This window comes from Myotis lucifugus, unplaced genomic scaffold (genome assembly GCF_000147115.1).
Source record: "Myotis lucifugus unplaced genomic scaffold, Myoluc2.0 scaffold_463, whole genome shotgun sequence".
NCBI lineage: Eukaryota > Metazoa > Chordata > Mammalia > Chiroptera > Vespertilionidae > Myotis > Myotis lucifugus.
The window spans coordinates 276,070-292,149 of record NW_005871511.1 but is presented as its reverse complement, the minus strand read 5'-3'; the positions used below and the strand labels follow the sequence as shown (position 1 = coordinate 292,149).

Genomic DNA, 16,080 nt, shown 5'->3' with positions numbered 1-16,080 from the left:
CGTTACGAAGGGCAATCTACTTGACCCAAAGTCCACCCGTTTAAAGGTTACTCTCATCCGAAAACACCTTCCAAGGCGACATGTAAATTCACCATCACACCATCCCTCCCTCCTCTCGCCCTAACCCCATTTTGGGTTTAGGATCCTGGATGCCTCCATTGATCTTGTCAGTGCAATGTCACTCTTGCTTTTGAAGAAGCATCTATATCAGTGGTTCTCAACCTTCCTAATGCCGCGACCCTTTAATACAGTTCCTCATGTGGTGGTGACCGCAACCATAAAATTATTTCGTTGCTACTTCATAACTGTAATTTTGCTACTGTGATGAATCGTCATGTAAATATCTGATATGCAGGATGCATTTTCATTGTTACAAATTGAACATAATGAAAGCATAGTGATTAATCACAAAAACAATATGTAATTATATATGTGTTTTCCGATGGTCTTAGGCGACCCCTGTGAAAGGGTCGTTCAACCCCCAAAGGGGTCGCGACCCACAGGTTGAGAACCGCTGATCAATATTATAAAAAGCAGTGGCTGTAACGCCAGAACGACCAAACGACCAGTCACCAGGAGGTGCACTAATGGGTCCCACAACAGCGGCGGTGGTGGGCAGGACTCTGGGTCCTGCGGTGGCGGTGGCGGGACTCTGGTCTCGCGTGATTTTGCATGCTGGGCCTCTATTTAGAAATAACTTTTTTTTATAAAATTAAGACATTTCTGGTGCGCAATTATACTGAATGTTTTGGGTGTGATTTGACCAGCTCATAGCACTGGCAACAAGATTATTCTTTTCTGTGGTCTAGCTGCTATACTTCTATTTTGTAAAAATATTTATTGTTGAGAGTATTATAGATGTCTCCCATTTTCTCCATTTTTGCCCCCCTCAAGCCAACCCCCCGCCCCCACCTCAGGCCATCCCCATGCTATTGTCTGTGTCCATGGATTATGCATAGATGCAGATATGTTCTTTGGTTAATCTCTTCCTGTCCCCTACCTCATCCCCCCCCCACCCCCCACATTGAGAGCTATTTTTTTGTTCCATGCATCCATACCTCTGGACTTATTTTGTTCATCAGTTTATTTTGTTCATTAGATTCCACATATAAGTGTGATCCTGTGATATTTGTCTGTCTCTGACTGGCTTATTTTGCTTAGCATAATAGTCTCCAGTTCCATCCATGCTGTCTCAAAGGGTAAGAGCTCCTTGTTTTTACAGCCACAAAGTATTCCATTGTCTGTTATTCTTATACTAATGTGATCCAGGGTTTCATTCATTTTACCCCTTTTCATCACTCTTTGAACTTGCAATTAGATCGCTAAGTCTTTAACTCTACATGAACTATTGTTAAGCCAGTTTTTTTTTTTTGTCTTCTTCCAATCCTGTTTTTCAGCAATTGATAACATATAGCATAGGTGTGGATTTTCACATTATAGTTCTTATTTTAAAATATTGATGGTGATTTAACCTATCTGATTGATCTTAGAATCATAGAACCTTAGAGTAAAAGGAGCATTTTATAACAAAAACTGGGGTCCAACGTAAATGTTGTATAGATTTACCAGCTAATTAGTAACAGCTTAATCAAGGATTCATGCTTCCTGGTCTTTGGTGATCTTTGACTTGACAGACATCAAGCACCTGTTATATCTCCAGGTAATGTGTTAAATGCTATATTTTTGTTAAAATAATTTTAGACTGTATAAAAGCTTTATAACATAAGTCACTGCCCATTTCAGTTGTAAAAGGGGAAATATTGAGATATCAGGTAATAAGCTATATCTTTCTAGAATTCAAAATTTAATAGCCATTTTGTTATATCTTTGCCTTAGTTATTGATAAAACTCTTAAAGCAGCGAAGGTAGAGATGTTGCTCTACTGTCTGTGACTAGAACTTGTTCCTTTAATAAGTATGTTTTAGATCATTTATTTAATCATTATTTAACCAACTAGAGAGATACCTAGTTAAATTATATTTATCCTTTCCCTATCTCTTCTTTTTGAGTAACGAAATGAGGCTATTTTGATAAACTGGAAAGGAAACTTCTTGCTATGAGGGTGTGCCTTGCCTTGACTTTTGTTATTTCTAAATCGAAGTAGAGATTGACAGGGCAAACTGTGAAGAAATAAAGGAAATCTTGTTTATATATATATATGTTATTCTTAAATGCCATGAGTGGCATAAAATAGCCTTTATTTGAAGCAGTACGCTCAGTTGCCTCACCCCTTCAAGAATAAGCACATGTCACTTAAACATGTTGGAAAATTGGAGTCGAATCTCAGTAAATGTCAATTCCATTCTCTTGGATGGCATAGTGTTCCCAGGACACAAAAGGCATGATGACATAGGTTAAAAAAAATCATTGCTATTTAAAGTTTACCATTTAGGACCATAAGCAGTGTGAATCACAGTTTAAAATGTTTGCTGCTGACTTAAATATGGGCAGTTGTATTATTGAGAGCAAATGTTCAATTTTGACATCTGGGATCTGAAAAATCAAATCTCCATGTTTCTGTTAAACATGTATTGATTTGTCAATTGATAACAGGTAGCCAAAGTGCCTGGTGGTGTTCACTGTGGAAGATGGCGTCTAGGCCCTTCTCTTAATGAGAGGTCTGCCAGAGATACCAGAGAGAGGAGAATAGGCCTCTGCTCTCCTGATTCCTGGTGAGCAGACTTGGGGAGGTGCAGGGTGCAAGTCATTCATCTCAGGAACCAAATGAAAACTTTTGGCTCCATCTCAGCTGTCACCCTGCCTTTATTGAGAGCAGCTAGTCTTTCAAAAGTTTAAGTACCTTGGAAGATTTTCTGACTCACATTTCAATATATCATCATCATACACGAGAGAGAGTATTCATTATGTCAGACCTTCTTCAAAAATTGTAAGTTTGGCCCTAGCTGGTTTGGCTCAGTGGATAGAGCATTGACCCTTGATAGAGCATCAAGGGTCCCAGATTCAATTCCCATCAAGGGCACATGCCCGGGTTGCAGGCTCGATCCCCAATTGGGGGCACGCAGGAGGCAGCCAATCAATGATTCTCTCTCATCGTTAATGTTTCTACCTCTCTCTCCCTCTCCCTTCCTCTTTGAAATCAATAAAAATATATATTTCTTGAAAATTGTAAGTTTGTTCTTAATCACTTTGAAAGAAATCAGCAATCCAGGAACCTATGTCTTCATTTTGGCCTACCTGTATGGTTACTGGAACAGGGCACCTTTCTCATAATGAAACTGAGAATCCTTTCATTCCTGGAGTTTCCTGTTGGGAGTGTAGGGTTTTCTGAGCAATATATAACATTGGCTAGTTATGTAACATGTTGGATTTTACTGCCAGCTCTTTGTTTAATAAGGGTGGGAGAGGTTGGGGCCAAACAGGAACGTAAAGACAAAGTTAAGTATGGCGTCATCTTACCACCTGTCACATGAAAAAACCGGATTCCTAAGCAAATAGGTTGTACATTATCTGTATCAATTCAGATAAGCCAGCTACAAATAGTTTTCTCTAACTCCTACCTCCATAGGATTTGGGGAAACTTTTACCTTTTTGCTTCAGGAAAATGTTTAGAGGAGAAAACTTGGCCCTGATACCATTTTTGTATTCCATTTTTCGAAGTTGACAGTCTTCTGCGTTTGTGTCTGCTCTCGGCTATCTTACACTGCCACCACCATTCCACAGAACTGCTGACTCTCCGTCAAGCCTTCCCCCCACCCCCAGCCCCGAGAGTAGGTTCAACTTCGGTAGGCTGGGGTGGACTGAATTGAGGTGAATTGAGCCCATTCAGATGGAATGGTGTTAACAGATCAGCAACTGCAGAATCAAACTGTAAGCTGCAGAAGACTCTCGGTGCGTCATGTTTCACAGCAAGCACTAGAAGCTTTCCCACTAAAGTCAGGAGTAAAGGTGAATTGAATTCATCATAATTATCTTTGTTCTGGAGGTATTGTCCATTAGACTGAAGTAAAAATAAACAGTAAATGAAACTGTCAAACGAAGGAGGTTAAACCACTGTTTGCAGACCCCTGGAATCAACAGAAAGGCTAAGTGGTGGGCTGGTTCAGTGGGATCAGTGAGACAAAAGGCACAAAACTAGAGCTTCGTGTAGTCAAACAACAACCAGTTAGAAGTGGAGATGGAAGAAATCCCACTGCATAGGTTTGAAAAGATGAAAAGAAAGGAATTGACCGCATGAACCACGCAGAATCTATACGGAGAGATTTGTAAAACACCGTGAGAGAACGAAAAAGAAAGACTTAAAGAAATGTAAAGGCCTTGCCGCGTAGGGATAGGAAAACTCAACATCATAATACCGATTCTCCTTAAGTTAATCTAAGGGACCCCAACAGGGCTTTTTTGGTTTTGTTTGGACTTGGACAAGCTGCTTCTAAACATATGGACAAAGAAAGAAAGAATTACCATGAAAAGTCTGAAAAGAGGGTACTAACTATATTGAATGTATTTAATGAAAGGGTGCTAACTACTAAATATAAAAACTAATGAAAATAATGAAATACTGAAAATAATGAAATTTGTGAATGGATCAAGAATTCAAAGGAACAGGCTAGAAAACCCAGAAACAGACGCAAATATACACAGCCATTAGCTAAATGTCTTCGTTCAAAACAGTGGAGAAAGAAGTTAGCAAAGGGTGTTGGGACAACTGAGGAGCCACCTTAAAAAAAAATTGGATCTCTACTTCACAGATTATACCAAAATGATTTCCAGATGAATCAAAGAAGTCGCATTGAAAGTGAAACCATAAATTACCAAAGATAAAAGAGAAAATCTATTTATTTAACTATAAAAAAAATCACATCACCATAAAAACGTCAAATGACAAAGGACAGATGGAGGAAACTTTTTATAATTCACCTCACAGACAAAGGGCTACTTTCCTTAACATATAAAAATGCTTAGCCCTGGCTGGTGTTGCTTAGTGGTTAGAGCATTGGCCCACACACCAAAGGGTTGCAGGTTGGATTCCCCGTCAAGGGCATGTACCAGGGTTGCAGGTTCAATACCCACCCCAAGTTGAGCCGCTGGTAGGAGTCTATGTGTGTCTCTCTCTCACACATCAATGTTTCTCTCTCCCGTTCTCTCTTTCTCTCTCTCCTTCCTCCCTCCTTTCCACTCTCTCTGAAAAGCAATGGAAAAAAAAATCCTCAGATGAGAATTAAGAAAAAAAATGCTTACACAATAAGAAAAATTCAACAATCCAGAAAAGAATGGGCAAACCTATGAATTAACACTTCAGGGAAAAGGAGGTGTATAGTAGGGGAAATGCAGAGGCGCTGATAATATAATACTGTGGTTGGTGAGGGTGTGGAGAAAATGGCACTCACATGCCAGTGGTGGGAGTGGACGTTTCTACAACAGCAGCGGTGAGCAAATTGAGAAAAGCGACATTTTAAAAGCACCTTTCCTTTAACCTAGCAATTTTATTCCCAGAAATTTATATTATAGTTATATTTACTCATGTGTGAAATGACATATGGATGAGAATATTCTTTGGGGCCCTGGCTGGGTAGCTCAGTTGGTTAGAGTGTCCTACGGATACGCCGATGTTGCAAGTTCAATCCCCAGTCGGGGCACATACAAGAATCAACCAACAAATGCATAAATAAGTGGAACAACAAATCGACGTTTCTTTCTCTAAAAATCAATCAGCAAATAAAACTAGAATATTCTTTGTGATAGACAAAGATTGGGAACGGCTGATATGTCTATCAATATAGGTGGCTGGTTATATAAATTATGGTACACCCATACAGTGGAATAAGAGGCAGCCACTAAAAAAGAATGGGGCAGCTCGAAGGAAAAAGCTTCAAGATGTATTGTTAGGTTCAAAAATATAGAGATAACAGGATGTCTAGTAAGCTACTTTATTTTTTAATATATTTTTATTGACTTCAGAGAGGAAGGGAGAGGGAGGGAGAGATAGAAACATCAAGGATGAGAGAGAATCATTGATCGGCTGCCTCTTGCACGCCCTGTACTGGGATCAAGCCCACAACCCGGGCATGTGTCCTGACCGGGACTCGAACTGTGACCTCCTGATTCATAGGTCAACGCTCAACCACTGAGCTACGCTGGCCAGGCAATAAAAACATTTTTTAAAAAGATCGTCTTATTTTTAAAAAAGCAAACCAGAAAAGTAAAGTAAAAGATGGAGCATTACTTCATTAGAGAGTATTTTGCTTTTCTTAGAGTTTCTTATCGCCTTTCGTTTTTTTCTTGTTGATCAGAGAATAATGTGCCTCTTCAAGTTTGTCTGTCTTCTCAATCATACTTCACACGGCGAGGTTTCTTTCTTTCTTATTCCCTCCTCCTCCCCCAGCAGGAGCCCTCTGTCACTCTGTTCCAATCTGGACGGCTTACTCTCCAGGCTCGCTGCCCACGTGTCCTCCCCGGACTCACCTTCTCCCAGATTGGCTCCAATTCCTTCTGCATCCCCTGTCCTTTGTTTTGCTTGAGTACATTCTCAAGAAACTCCCTAAGAATGATGCATGGGACATACATGTTTTATTCCCAGGTGTATCGGTCAGATACTCTGTAGGCCATCAGTGTGTACCCTCAACATTGTGCAGGCATTTCGGTGGTGATGCCCTTTTAGGGAAACAACTTATCACAGCGTTGCTACGGAGACCGAAAACTACAATTTGCTTCCATCAATAAGCTTGGTCACCTTCTCTAGTGGGAAACTAGCAACAATAGAGAGAGAGTCCCAGGTTTCTGGGAAAGGAGCCTTTATTAGGAGAGATTTTGTTGAGTTTGGCACCTTATTTCAGATTGAGGAGTCACTTTCTGCTTGGGTCAAGGTCAGCAGAACAAGTGAGAGAAAGGCATTTCTTACACAGGCTCTTCCAGGAATAGAGTAAACCCGGTAGCAGCTCTCTTTCATGACCTGAGTGTAAAGCAGGTTCCCCATGGGCGCGTGAAGGGACTTCTGAAGGAGAACATGAGTGTGAAACAGGTTTTACTACCAACACTGAAGATATTCATCTGTCAGCCTCTGCGACCTTTCACGACTAGTCAAGGTGGTGAGTTAGAAAGGTTTCGTCTGGGCTCACTAGTCAAAGACAGCCTGAGGGGGTCATCAGCCCCACAGGCAGCCACACGGTGAATCTGGACAACAGATGGGTATTTTTTGGTCTTCCTGCTCCCCAGGCATACACAGCTCTTTCCTATCTCGGTGCTTCGTGTATTTACTAATCTCATTTCCTCTACCAATAGGATCTCCTCTAGTTCGTAGGGGCCCACTCTTCCTACAAGACACGGCTATGAAGCTCTCTCTGATTTTCTTCTCTTAAACCTCACTGTATGTAGTTAGCGTGATCTTTCAACGTCCCTGTTTTCTTCAGGCACTCAATAATCCTGTGACGACTGAATTATCTTATGGGTAGTCTCAGGTAGGTTTCTGAACCTTCCTAGATGGATGTTGTACTAAAGATGGTAGGTTTGGAGAAACCTCACCTCTTGTACATTTTTAAAGAAAATGACCTTGGTCCTCAGAAAGAGGCAGTTAGTTGGGAATTCCAACTGCCTGCCCTTCAGATTTTCTGAGCAGGCTTCTGATCGGGGCAGCAGCTGATTGGCTGTTACCAAAGTTAAGTGGACTCCTAGACCAGTAAACTGAAAATTCAGCTTTTCAGGACTTCTTTCTTGACTTTTGTGGGAGAAAGCTTGGGAAAACACAAAATATAAAAGTGCAACCAGTCGGGCATCCCATTAGGAGGGAGTTACAGTAAGAAATAAGGACCCCCATAGTATGAGTTTACAATATATAACTGTTCCATGATAGTGGAGTAACTGCAAATGGTGGGGGAGGTAGGTTCTTTCTTTGGGGGCAATTCCCAATATTTACCTGGTGCCAGAGAAGAAAAAATGCCCAGATATGTGACTTATATCTGACAATTATGTAAAACTCATAATAATTATATGGGAATGATAACCGGAGGTAATTTAACTGCTAAGTGGCCAGTAGGGGAGTGTGATGAGGATAAAGAAGTTGCTTTGGTGTATAAAGATATGGATTCTGAGCTAGTATTTATTACGTGCTTATTCATTGTAAAGTAGCTATTAGATGTTTTTAATTTATTATACTCATATTTTTATATGTTTTTATTGTTGATAGCATTACAGATATTTCCCATTTCCCCCTTCCTCCCAGCCTCTACACACCTCACCCAGGTCTTCACTATCCTAATTCACACAATGACCCTGTGAGGTGTTATCCCTATTTTACTGAATAGAAAATGAGCTGTAGTTAAGTAACTTTCCAAAGATTCAGCATGTCAGTGGGCAGTGCTGATCATAAGCCGGAGGCTGTGCCTTTTCCTTACCATGAGGTGATTATTGAAGGAAGATAGTACCACACTGAGAAAGTTATAATATTAAAGAATGAGACTGATGTATGTATGGAGCAGAATTATGGTGGGTGGATTTAGCTGTTTTGGTGAGAGTTCAAATTTAATCATGTATTTTATATCTTCACTTTTTAAAATTTTCACTTTGTGGCATCTTTGTATGCTGACTAGATCTATTGAATCTGGAGAAGTCGGTTCTAAACCACCTCTGTCACTAGTTAGTAACAGACTTTGAACATTTTACTTCATGCTTCATGTATCAACTCTAAAGTACTTTCCATCTCTAAATGTATATCTGTGTGTGTGTGTGTGTGTATGTGTATACATATCTATAATAATAAAAGCGTAATATGCTAATTAGACTGGACGTCCTTCCGGACAACCTTCCCAGCTGAAGCTGGGGCTGCGAGGGAAGCCCAGGTCCTGGGTGCCAGAGGGAAGCTGGTACCGGCAGCCGGGGGAAGGAAGGCCTACTCTTGCACGAATTTCGAATATATGTATGGGCTGAATTGCTAGAATAAGGAAACATGAAGCTAGTAGCAAAACCATATAGAACCCAAAGATTGCACCTTAATAGTCTCTCTCTTGGGTTATGTTTTCTCATGTTTCCTTTTTCTTAATGAAAGCATTAAAAAAACTTTTCAAAGTAAGTTTTTAGTTCTTTGGTCAAAGATAGATACAACCAAATCCATGCAAATAAAATTAGAGATTTTTAAAAATATTTATTTGAGAGAATTGACGTGGAACAACTTTGAGGATAACTTAATAACAGATCATCCAGCCCAGCTGGTGTGGCTCAGTGGTTGAGCATCGACCCATTAACCAAGTCACTGGTTTGATTCCCAGTCAGGCACATGCCCTGGTTGTGGGCTGGATCCCCAGTGGGCAGTCGTGAAGGAGGCAGCCAATTGATGTTTCTCTCACATCGATGTTTCTATCTCTCTATCCCTCTCTAAAAAAAATAAATAAATAAATAAATAAATAAAAACATGTTTTTAAAAAAGAAAAGATTTTTAAAAAATTAAAATAAAATAATAGGTTATTCACACTGGGGTGCTGGAGCATAATACATTTTAGTCAGTTTTCCAGGGGTGAGGAATACTGAGGGGTTCTAATGGTGTTTCATCACTGAACTTGAATATTTAGCAAAATAATACAAGATTGTCCTGGTAAGGGCACTATTTCAAAGTTTGACTGGGGTAACCTCTCCATTTAATTTTAAATTTCTTCCTACACCCAAAATATAATTAAGTATAGCACCATGCTGATATAATTTTGATGAACCATTTATTTCCTCTTCCCTTGTGAAAATAAGTTGTTTTCTTTTAGGTATAAAAAATGCACTTCAAAAAATATTCTCCCCTTTGAGGATAAATGTGATGGAAGGAGATTTGACTTGGGGTGATGAACACACAATACAATATACAGATAATGTATGATAGAATTTTACACCTGAAACCTATATAATTTTATTAAGCAACTAGAGGCTCGATGCACAAAATTCGTGCAAGAGTAGGCTTTCCTTCCCCCAGTTGCTGGCACTGGCTTCCCTCTGGCACCCGGGACACGGGCTTCCCTTGCAGCCCCGGCTTCATCCGGAAGGGCGTCCAGTCTAATTAGCATATTATGCTTTTATTATTATAGATGTCACCCCAATAAATTCAATAAAAATTTCTTCCCTAACTATGTGATAAGGATTGTGAATTTCAAAATCCACCACTGTTTGAGCTTTCATTGTCAATTAAATGCACTGAATCAAGCACATCAGTTTTGAGGGAGGAGAAGACATCAGTTAAATTTAATTTGCTCAGCAGTTGTCAGGAGCCGCACAAGATCTGGATTTTACTCTCCCCACAACTGAAAAGTCAGTGTGTTCCCATTTTTTGGATGCTGGCAAAAGACACAAGACCCCCTCCATCACAGGCAAGGTCTTTATCACTCACAGCAAAAGCAACAGCCAGGCATCAGCATGATGCTCACCCCAGTTCCCCCCGCCCCCTGAGGCCCATGGAGTGGATATCTATTATGGGTGGTGCATTAATTTACCAGGACCACTAAGCAAAATACCACAGAGTAGGTAGGCTTCAACAACAGAAATCTATCGTCTCACCGTTCTGGAGGCTCTGAATTTGAGATCAAGGTGTTGGGACGTGGATTCCTTCTGAGGGACCCGAGGGAAGGATCTGTCTAGGCCTCTCCTTGGCTTGTAGATGGCTACCTTCTCCCTGTGTTGTCACATCATCTTCCCAGCGTCCAAATTCCCCTTTCTTATAAGGAAACCAGTCATAATGGAGTAGAGCCCACCCTGATGTCCTCATTTTAACGTAATCACCTCTATCACGACCTTTTCTCCAAATACAACCACATTGTCAGGTACTGGGGTTTAGGACTTCAATATGAATTTTTGAAGGGGCGCAATTCAGCCCATAACAGATGTTCACTTACACACATAGTGGGCGCACTACAGGAGAGGAACACTAGCCTTGGGAGATTCACCACGGAAACAAGCCTGCTCTTGTCCAGGGAAGAGAGCCTCGTCCCTCAAGGTTTCTCACGACAAACACAACTCAGAAAAGGCGTGAGTGAAGAGTGGCCAGGGCCTGCATTTTGGGCTCATGTGGATTGTCTCTCCCAAACAGACTGCAGTCAGAATCTCAGATTGAGGTACAGCTATACTGCCCTCGGCGTCTTTAAGTCAGGTTCTGTTTGTACGCAGTTTAGGAAGCTATCTGCATTGAAGAAAAACCTGAGCCATACCTCTTTAGTTTGCAATAATTATACTTATAAATATCTTTAATACCAAGTAGGGAGTAAATGTAGAGCTTAGTCAACTACTATGTTACCTGCTTTTGTCACATAAATATTTTTAACTTAAAGGAAGAGATGTTTCTACACTAGGTAGTTGTTTAGAGCAAAGGAACTCAAAAATATGTTCAGAGTTATCAAATGGAAATAATTCTTATTTCTTCCAACAGATGGAACTGCTACTTTTATATGTTATAATTTTGCTTTTGAACATGTTTGATTTTTCATCAGGAATAATATATAATAGTAAAGGTAAGTTTAAGACTCTCTTACTCTCTATTTTCTTCTCATGAATTCTTTATATCCCTCCCTTGCTAACAGTTACAATATTTTTCTTTTAGTATTTCTTCATTGCCATATCTTCCACTGTTCCAAGGTATTATCTATTGTACTCTGGTTCAGAGGTTTCTAATAATACCACTGTGAATGTGTTGTTAAGTTGTGTACATAGAGACTTTTCTTTTGTTATAGTATTTCATTACTCAGAAGTCATAGACTCTTTAAAATTTAAGGAGTATTTTATATTTGCAGAACTTTATTTGAATAGACCTTTTGAATAGATCTTTTTTATTTTCCTTCCATGAATAGTTGCTGGTAGTATGAATTATAAACTGAATTATAAGGCTAGTAGATTAAGATGGAGAAATTTTCTGATATACAGTGACCTTTGAACAACGTGGAGGTTAGGGGAACTGACCCCCTGTAATCCAAAATCTGAGAATAACTTTTGACTCCCCCCAAATTTAACTCCAGTGGCCCCTCGGTATCTGCAGGGGATTGGTTCTAGAACCCCCATGGACACCAAAATTCACAGGTACTCAAGTTCCTTCTATGAAATGGTATAGCTTGTAGAAGAATGCATACACTTGGCCCACACCCCAGTGGTAGATCAAAAGTACTATTTGAACTGGATTGTAAAATGTGTTAAAATATGAGGCATTCATGGAAATAGAGAGAACTCCACGAGCACTTCAGGATTACTAGTGTAGGTTGTGTGCACGGGAGTTTAAACAAGGGACTTGGTCATTTAGCATGGTCTAACAGGATACAGAGAGGATGGCCCTTAGACACAGAAACATCTTGGTTCTACTCTGACTACTGTTGTGAGTTGGGTGACCTTTAGGCAACACCTTAATCTTCCTGAGTCTTGGTTCAATCTTCTTTAAAGAGGAGACAATAAGTCATATGGCACAGATGGCATGTAAACCCAGAGTCTGGCTCAAAGTATGTTACTAAAAGGAGTTAATTTCCTTCTGTTTAGCTTCTCTTCCTTTAAGGAGTTTATTCATTAGACAATGGAGTGTCAGTAAAGATTTTTTAAAAAGCAGATAAGTGATTTGGACTTTAGAATCAAATTATAGCTTTAAGAAAATAGATCTGGCAGCATTGTCAGGTGTGGGCAAAATAAATGTATGGGATGACCTTGAAAACTGTTTAACAGTATAACCTCAAAATGTACTTTAAGCCATATTTGTGATACCTGTATCTTTCAGAGTCCCCTCCCTTACATTAAGCTACTAGAGGCCTGGTGGATGAAATTTGTGCACTGGGGGGCGGGGGCGGTGTCCCTCAGCCCAGCCTGTGCCCTCTTGCAGTCCAGGAGCCCTCGGGGGATGTCCAACTGATGGCTTAGGCCCACCCGGCAGTCAGACATCCTTAGCGCTGCTGCGGGAGGCAGAGAGGCTCCCACCACTGCCGCTGTGCTCGCCAGCTGTGAGCCTGGCTTCTAGCTGAGCAACGCGCCTCCCTGTGGGAATGCACTGACCACCAGGGGACAGCTCCTGCATTGAGCGGGATCGAGCTGAAACCGGCTCTCCAACATCCCCCAAAGGGTCCCAGATTGTGAGAGGGTGCAGGCCAGGCCAAGGGACCCCACCGATGCACAATTGGGGCTGGGGAGGGACATGGGAGGTTAGCCAGCTGGGGAGGGACTATGGGAGGACTCCAGGGCGTGTCTGGCCCATCTTGCTCAGTCCCCGATCTGCCGGACCTCAGCAGCAAGCTAACCTACCAGTCAGAGCATCTTCCCCCTGGTGGTCAGTGCACATCATAGCAAGCAGTTGAGTGGCCTTAGCATATTACGCTTTGATTGGTTGAACAAATGACTGGACAACTGGACACTTAGCATATTAGGCTTTTATTATATAGGATGGGAATGTCTTATCTATAGTCCTAAGAAGGGCTAAAGCTTCTCTGTTTTGATTGGTCACCGATTCCTTTGCCTGCTCCTAAAAATCCAGCTGTGCCTTCAAATTCTTTCTGCTAGGACCCACTTGCCACTCAGACCTTTGAGGGCAGGACCATGGATGACCCAAAGCTAGTGGCCCATGGGAAGCATTCATGCACTTTTTGCCCCAGAAAATTTGGTTTGTGCAGGACTCCAACATAGCCCCCTCCTTCCCATAAAACCATATCCTATCCTTTCCCCCAAATCATCTCTTGTCTTTATCCAAGCAGGAATCTGAGTTTATTCCCCGAATTAAAGGAATACATGCTACATTATTCAGTGGTCCCATCAAAGCCTCTTTCCTCAGGTTAAAGATAAGGAGAAGGAAGAGAGGATTCTGGAAAGGTAGCAGAGCGGGAAGCACCAGGAATCTGTCTGTCTCCCCACCAACTGTGCTGGTAGAATCTGTCTGATGTAACTATTTCGGGACCCTGAAATCTCCTGAAGGCTTGGACAGTAGATTGTAGTTAATTTTAGTCACGGCCCACTCATCGCAGTAGAAGCTCCCCACTCATCCACCACCCTCACCCCATGGCGGGCAGCTGTGCGGTGTTTCTGGGGCAGTTGCACACAGCGTGCAGAAGCCAGGGGAGGCGAAAGGGACCCTGTCTTGCAGATATTGGGGCTGTGTGCCCTGATTGCTGACTGCCGCTGCTGACCGTGGAAGTGCAGACACAGAAGCAGGCAGCCCTGTTCTAGCCACCCACCCCCACCCTTTTGGTGCCAGAACCTCTCCCTCTGGCTGAAATTATTTCCAGGGGACTTAAAGGGCCAGTGTCCTTTTCCCAGCCTCTTTTATTTTTTGCTTTTTTTTTTCCTTCTGGGAGTCAGACATTAAGGACTAGGACATAAAAAAACAAATCTAAAAAAAACGTCTTATATGGGAAAATTAGAAAGTTACTGCACATGCCCAGGCAAACATGCTGGCTCAGAAAAGACCTGAGAAGACCTTACATGTACACTTCAGGCTGATCCTATACACAGAGACAGCCTCCAACAACATTAAAGCGAATAGTAAACAAAATAACAAAAAAAGCAAACACTGGGGAATGGGAAGAATCTGATTTATAGAGTTAACCCATAATTAGAACCCATAATTAGATTAAAATGTTTAGTTTTCAACAACAGCAACAGCAAACCATAAGGTATACCCACATAAAAAGAAAACAAAAAACACACAAGAAAGCATGGCCCATTCAAAGGGAAAAAAATAAATCAACTGAAACTTTTTCTGAAAAGCAGATCTACTACGCAATGACTTTAAAACAACCATCATAAAGATGTTCAAAGAACTAACGAAAGAGGTAGAGAAAGTTAACAAAACAATGTATGAACAAAATAGAAATATTAATAAAGAGATACAAAACCAAAACGGAAACCAAAAAAGAAATTCAGGAGCTGAAAACAATAACTGAAATAAAAAATTCACTAAAGAGATTCAAAGGCAGATTAGAGGATGTAGAATAAGGAATCAGTGAATTTGAAGATAGGACGAAGGAAGTTATTGAGGTTGAGAAGCTAAGAAAAAAAATTGAAGAAAAGCCAAAAGATAAGAATCTGTGGAACACCATCAAATGGACCAACATATATATTATGGGAATAACAGGAGAAGAGAGAGAAAGAGGCAGAGAGAATATTTAAAGAAATAACTGCTGAAAATGTCCCAACTTTTATGAAAGGCATGAACATAAACATTCAGGAAACTCAACAAACTCCAAGTAAGATGAATTCCCAGCATCCTACCAAAAACAGAGAATCTTGAAAACAACAAGAGAGAGCAAATCATTAAATACTAAGGATTCTCAATAAGATAATAGGAGATTTCTCACTAGAAACTTTAGAGGCCAGAAGTCAGTGGACCAAAATATTCAAAATGCTAAAAGAGAAAACCTGTCAACAAAGAGTTTTATACCTGGGGAAACTGCCCTTCAAGAATGAGAGAGAAAATGAGACATTCTCAGATAAACAAAAACTGAGGGAGTTTGTTACCACTAAATTTGCCCTGCCAGAAATTCTCAAGAGTGTCCTGTAGGGCGAAATGTAAGGACACTAGACAGTAAATTGAACCCATGTGGAGAAATAAAGATCTCAATAAAGGTAAATAGATGGGAAATTATAAAAGCTAGTATTTTTGTAACATACTTTTTTTACATGATTTAATAAATTAATATGCTTTTAAAAAAGGTATTAGTATAAAAGTTAGTATTATTGTAACTTTGGTTTGTAACTCCAGATCCTCTATTCTACATAATTTAAGAGATTAATGTATTTAAGAAAGTTAATTTATGTTTTGGGGCACACAATGTATAAAGATGTAAATTTGTGGCATCGATAACTGAAAGGGGTGGCGATAGAACTGTAAAGGAGCAGTTTTGATGTCATTGAAGTTAAGGTGCTATATATTCAAATTAGAGTGTTTACCTTTAGGATGTTAAATGTCATCCCATGGAAACCACAAACAAAATAGATAAAGAGCATATACAAAGGAAATTAGAAAGGAATTTAAATGTCTAACTATAAAAAAATCAACTCTCTCTCTAAAAAAAAAAGACAGTAATACAGGAAATAAGGGTAAAATGTTTTAAGGCATATAGAAAATTAACAGCGAAATGACAGAAGTCTCTCTTAATCAGTAATTACTTCAAATGTAAGTAGATTAAACTCTTCCATCAAAAGATA

General features: G+C 40.3%; 1 protein-coding gene across 1 annotated transcript in view; it reads left to right on the top strand.

Annotated features, from left to right (window-relative positions):
* The first annotated feature begins 11,344 nt into the window (after positions 1–11,344).
* The window catches only part of CATSPERB (cation channel sperm associated auxiliary subunit beta), a 103,488-nt gene continuing 98,752 nt past the window's right edge, over positions 11,345–16,080 (top strand). Inside the window, exon 1 of the mRNA XM_014445536.2 lies at positions 11,345–11,426. Coding sequence (XP_014301022.2) covers positions 11,345–11,426 — 82 coding nt within the window. The remainder of the gene's footprint in view (positions 11,427–16,080) is intronic.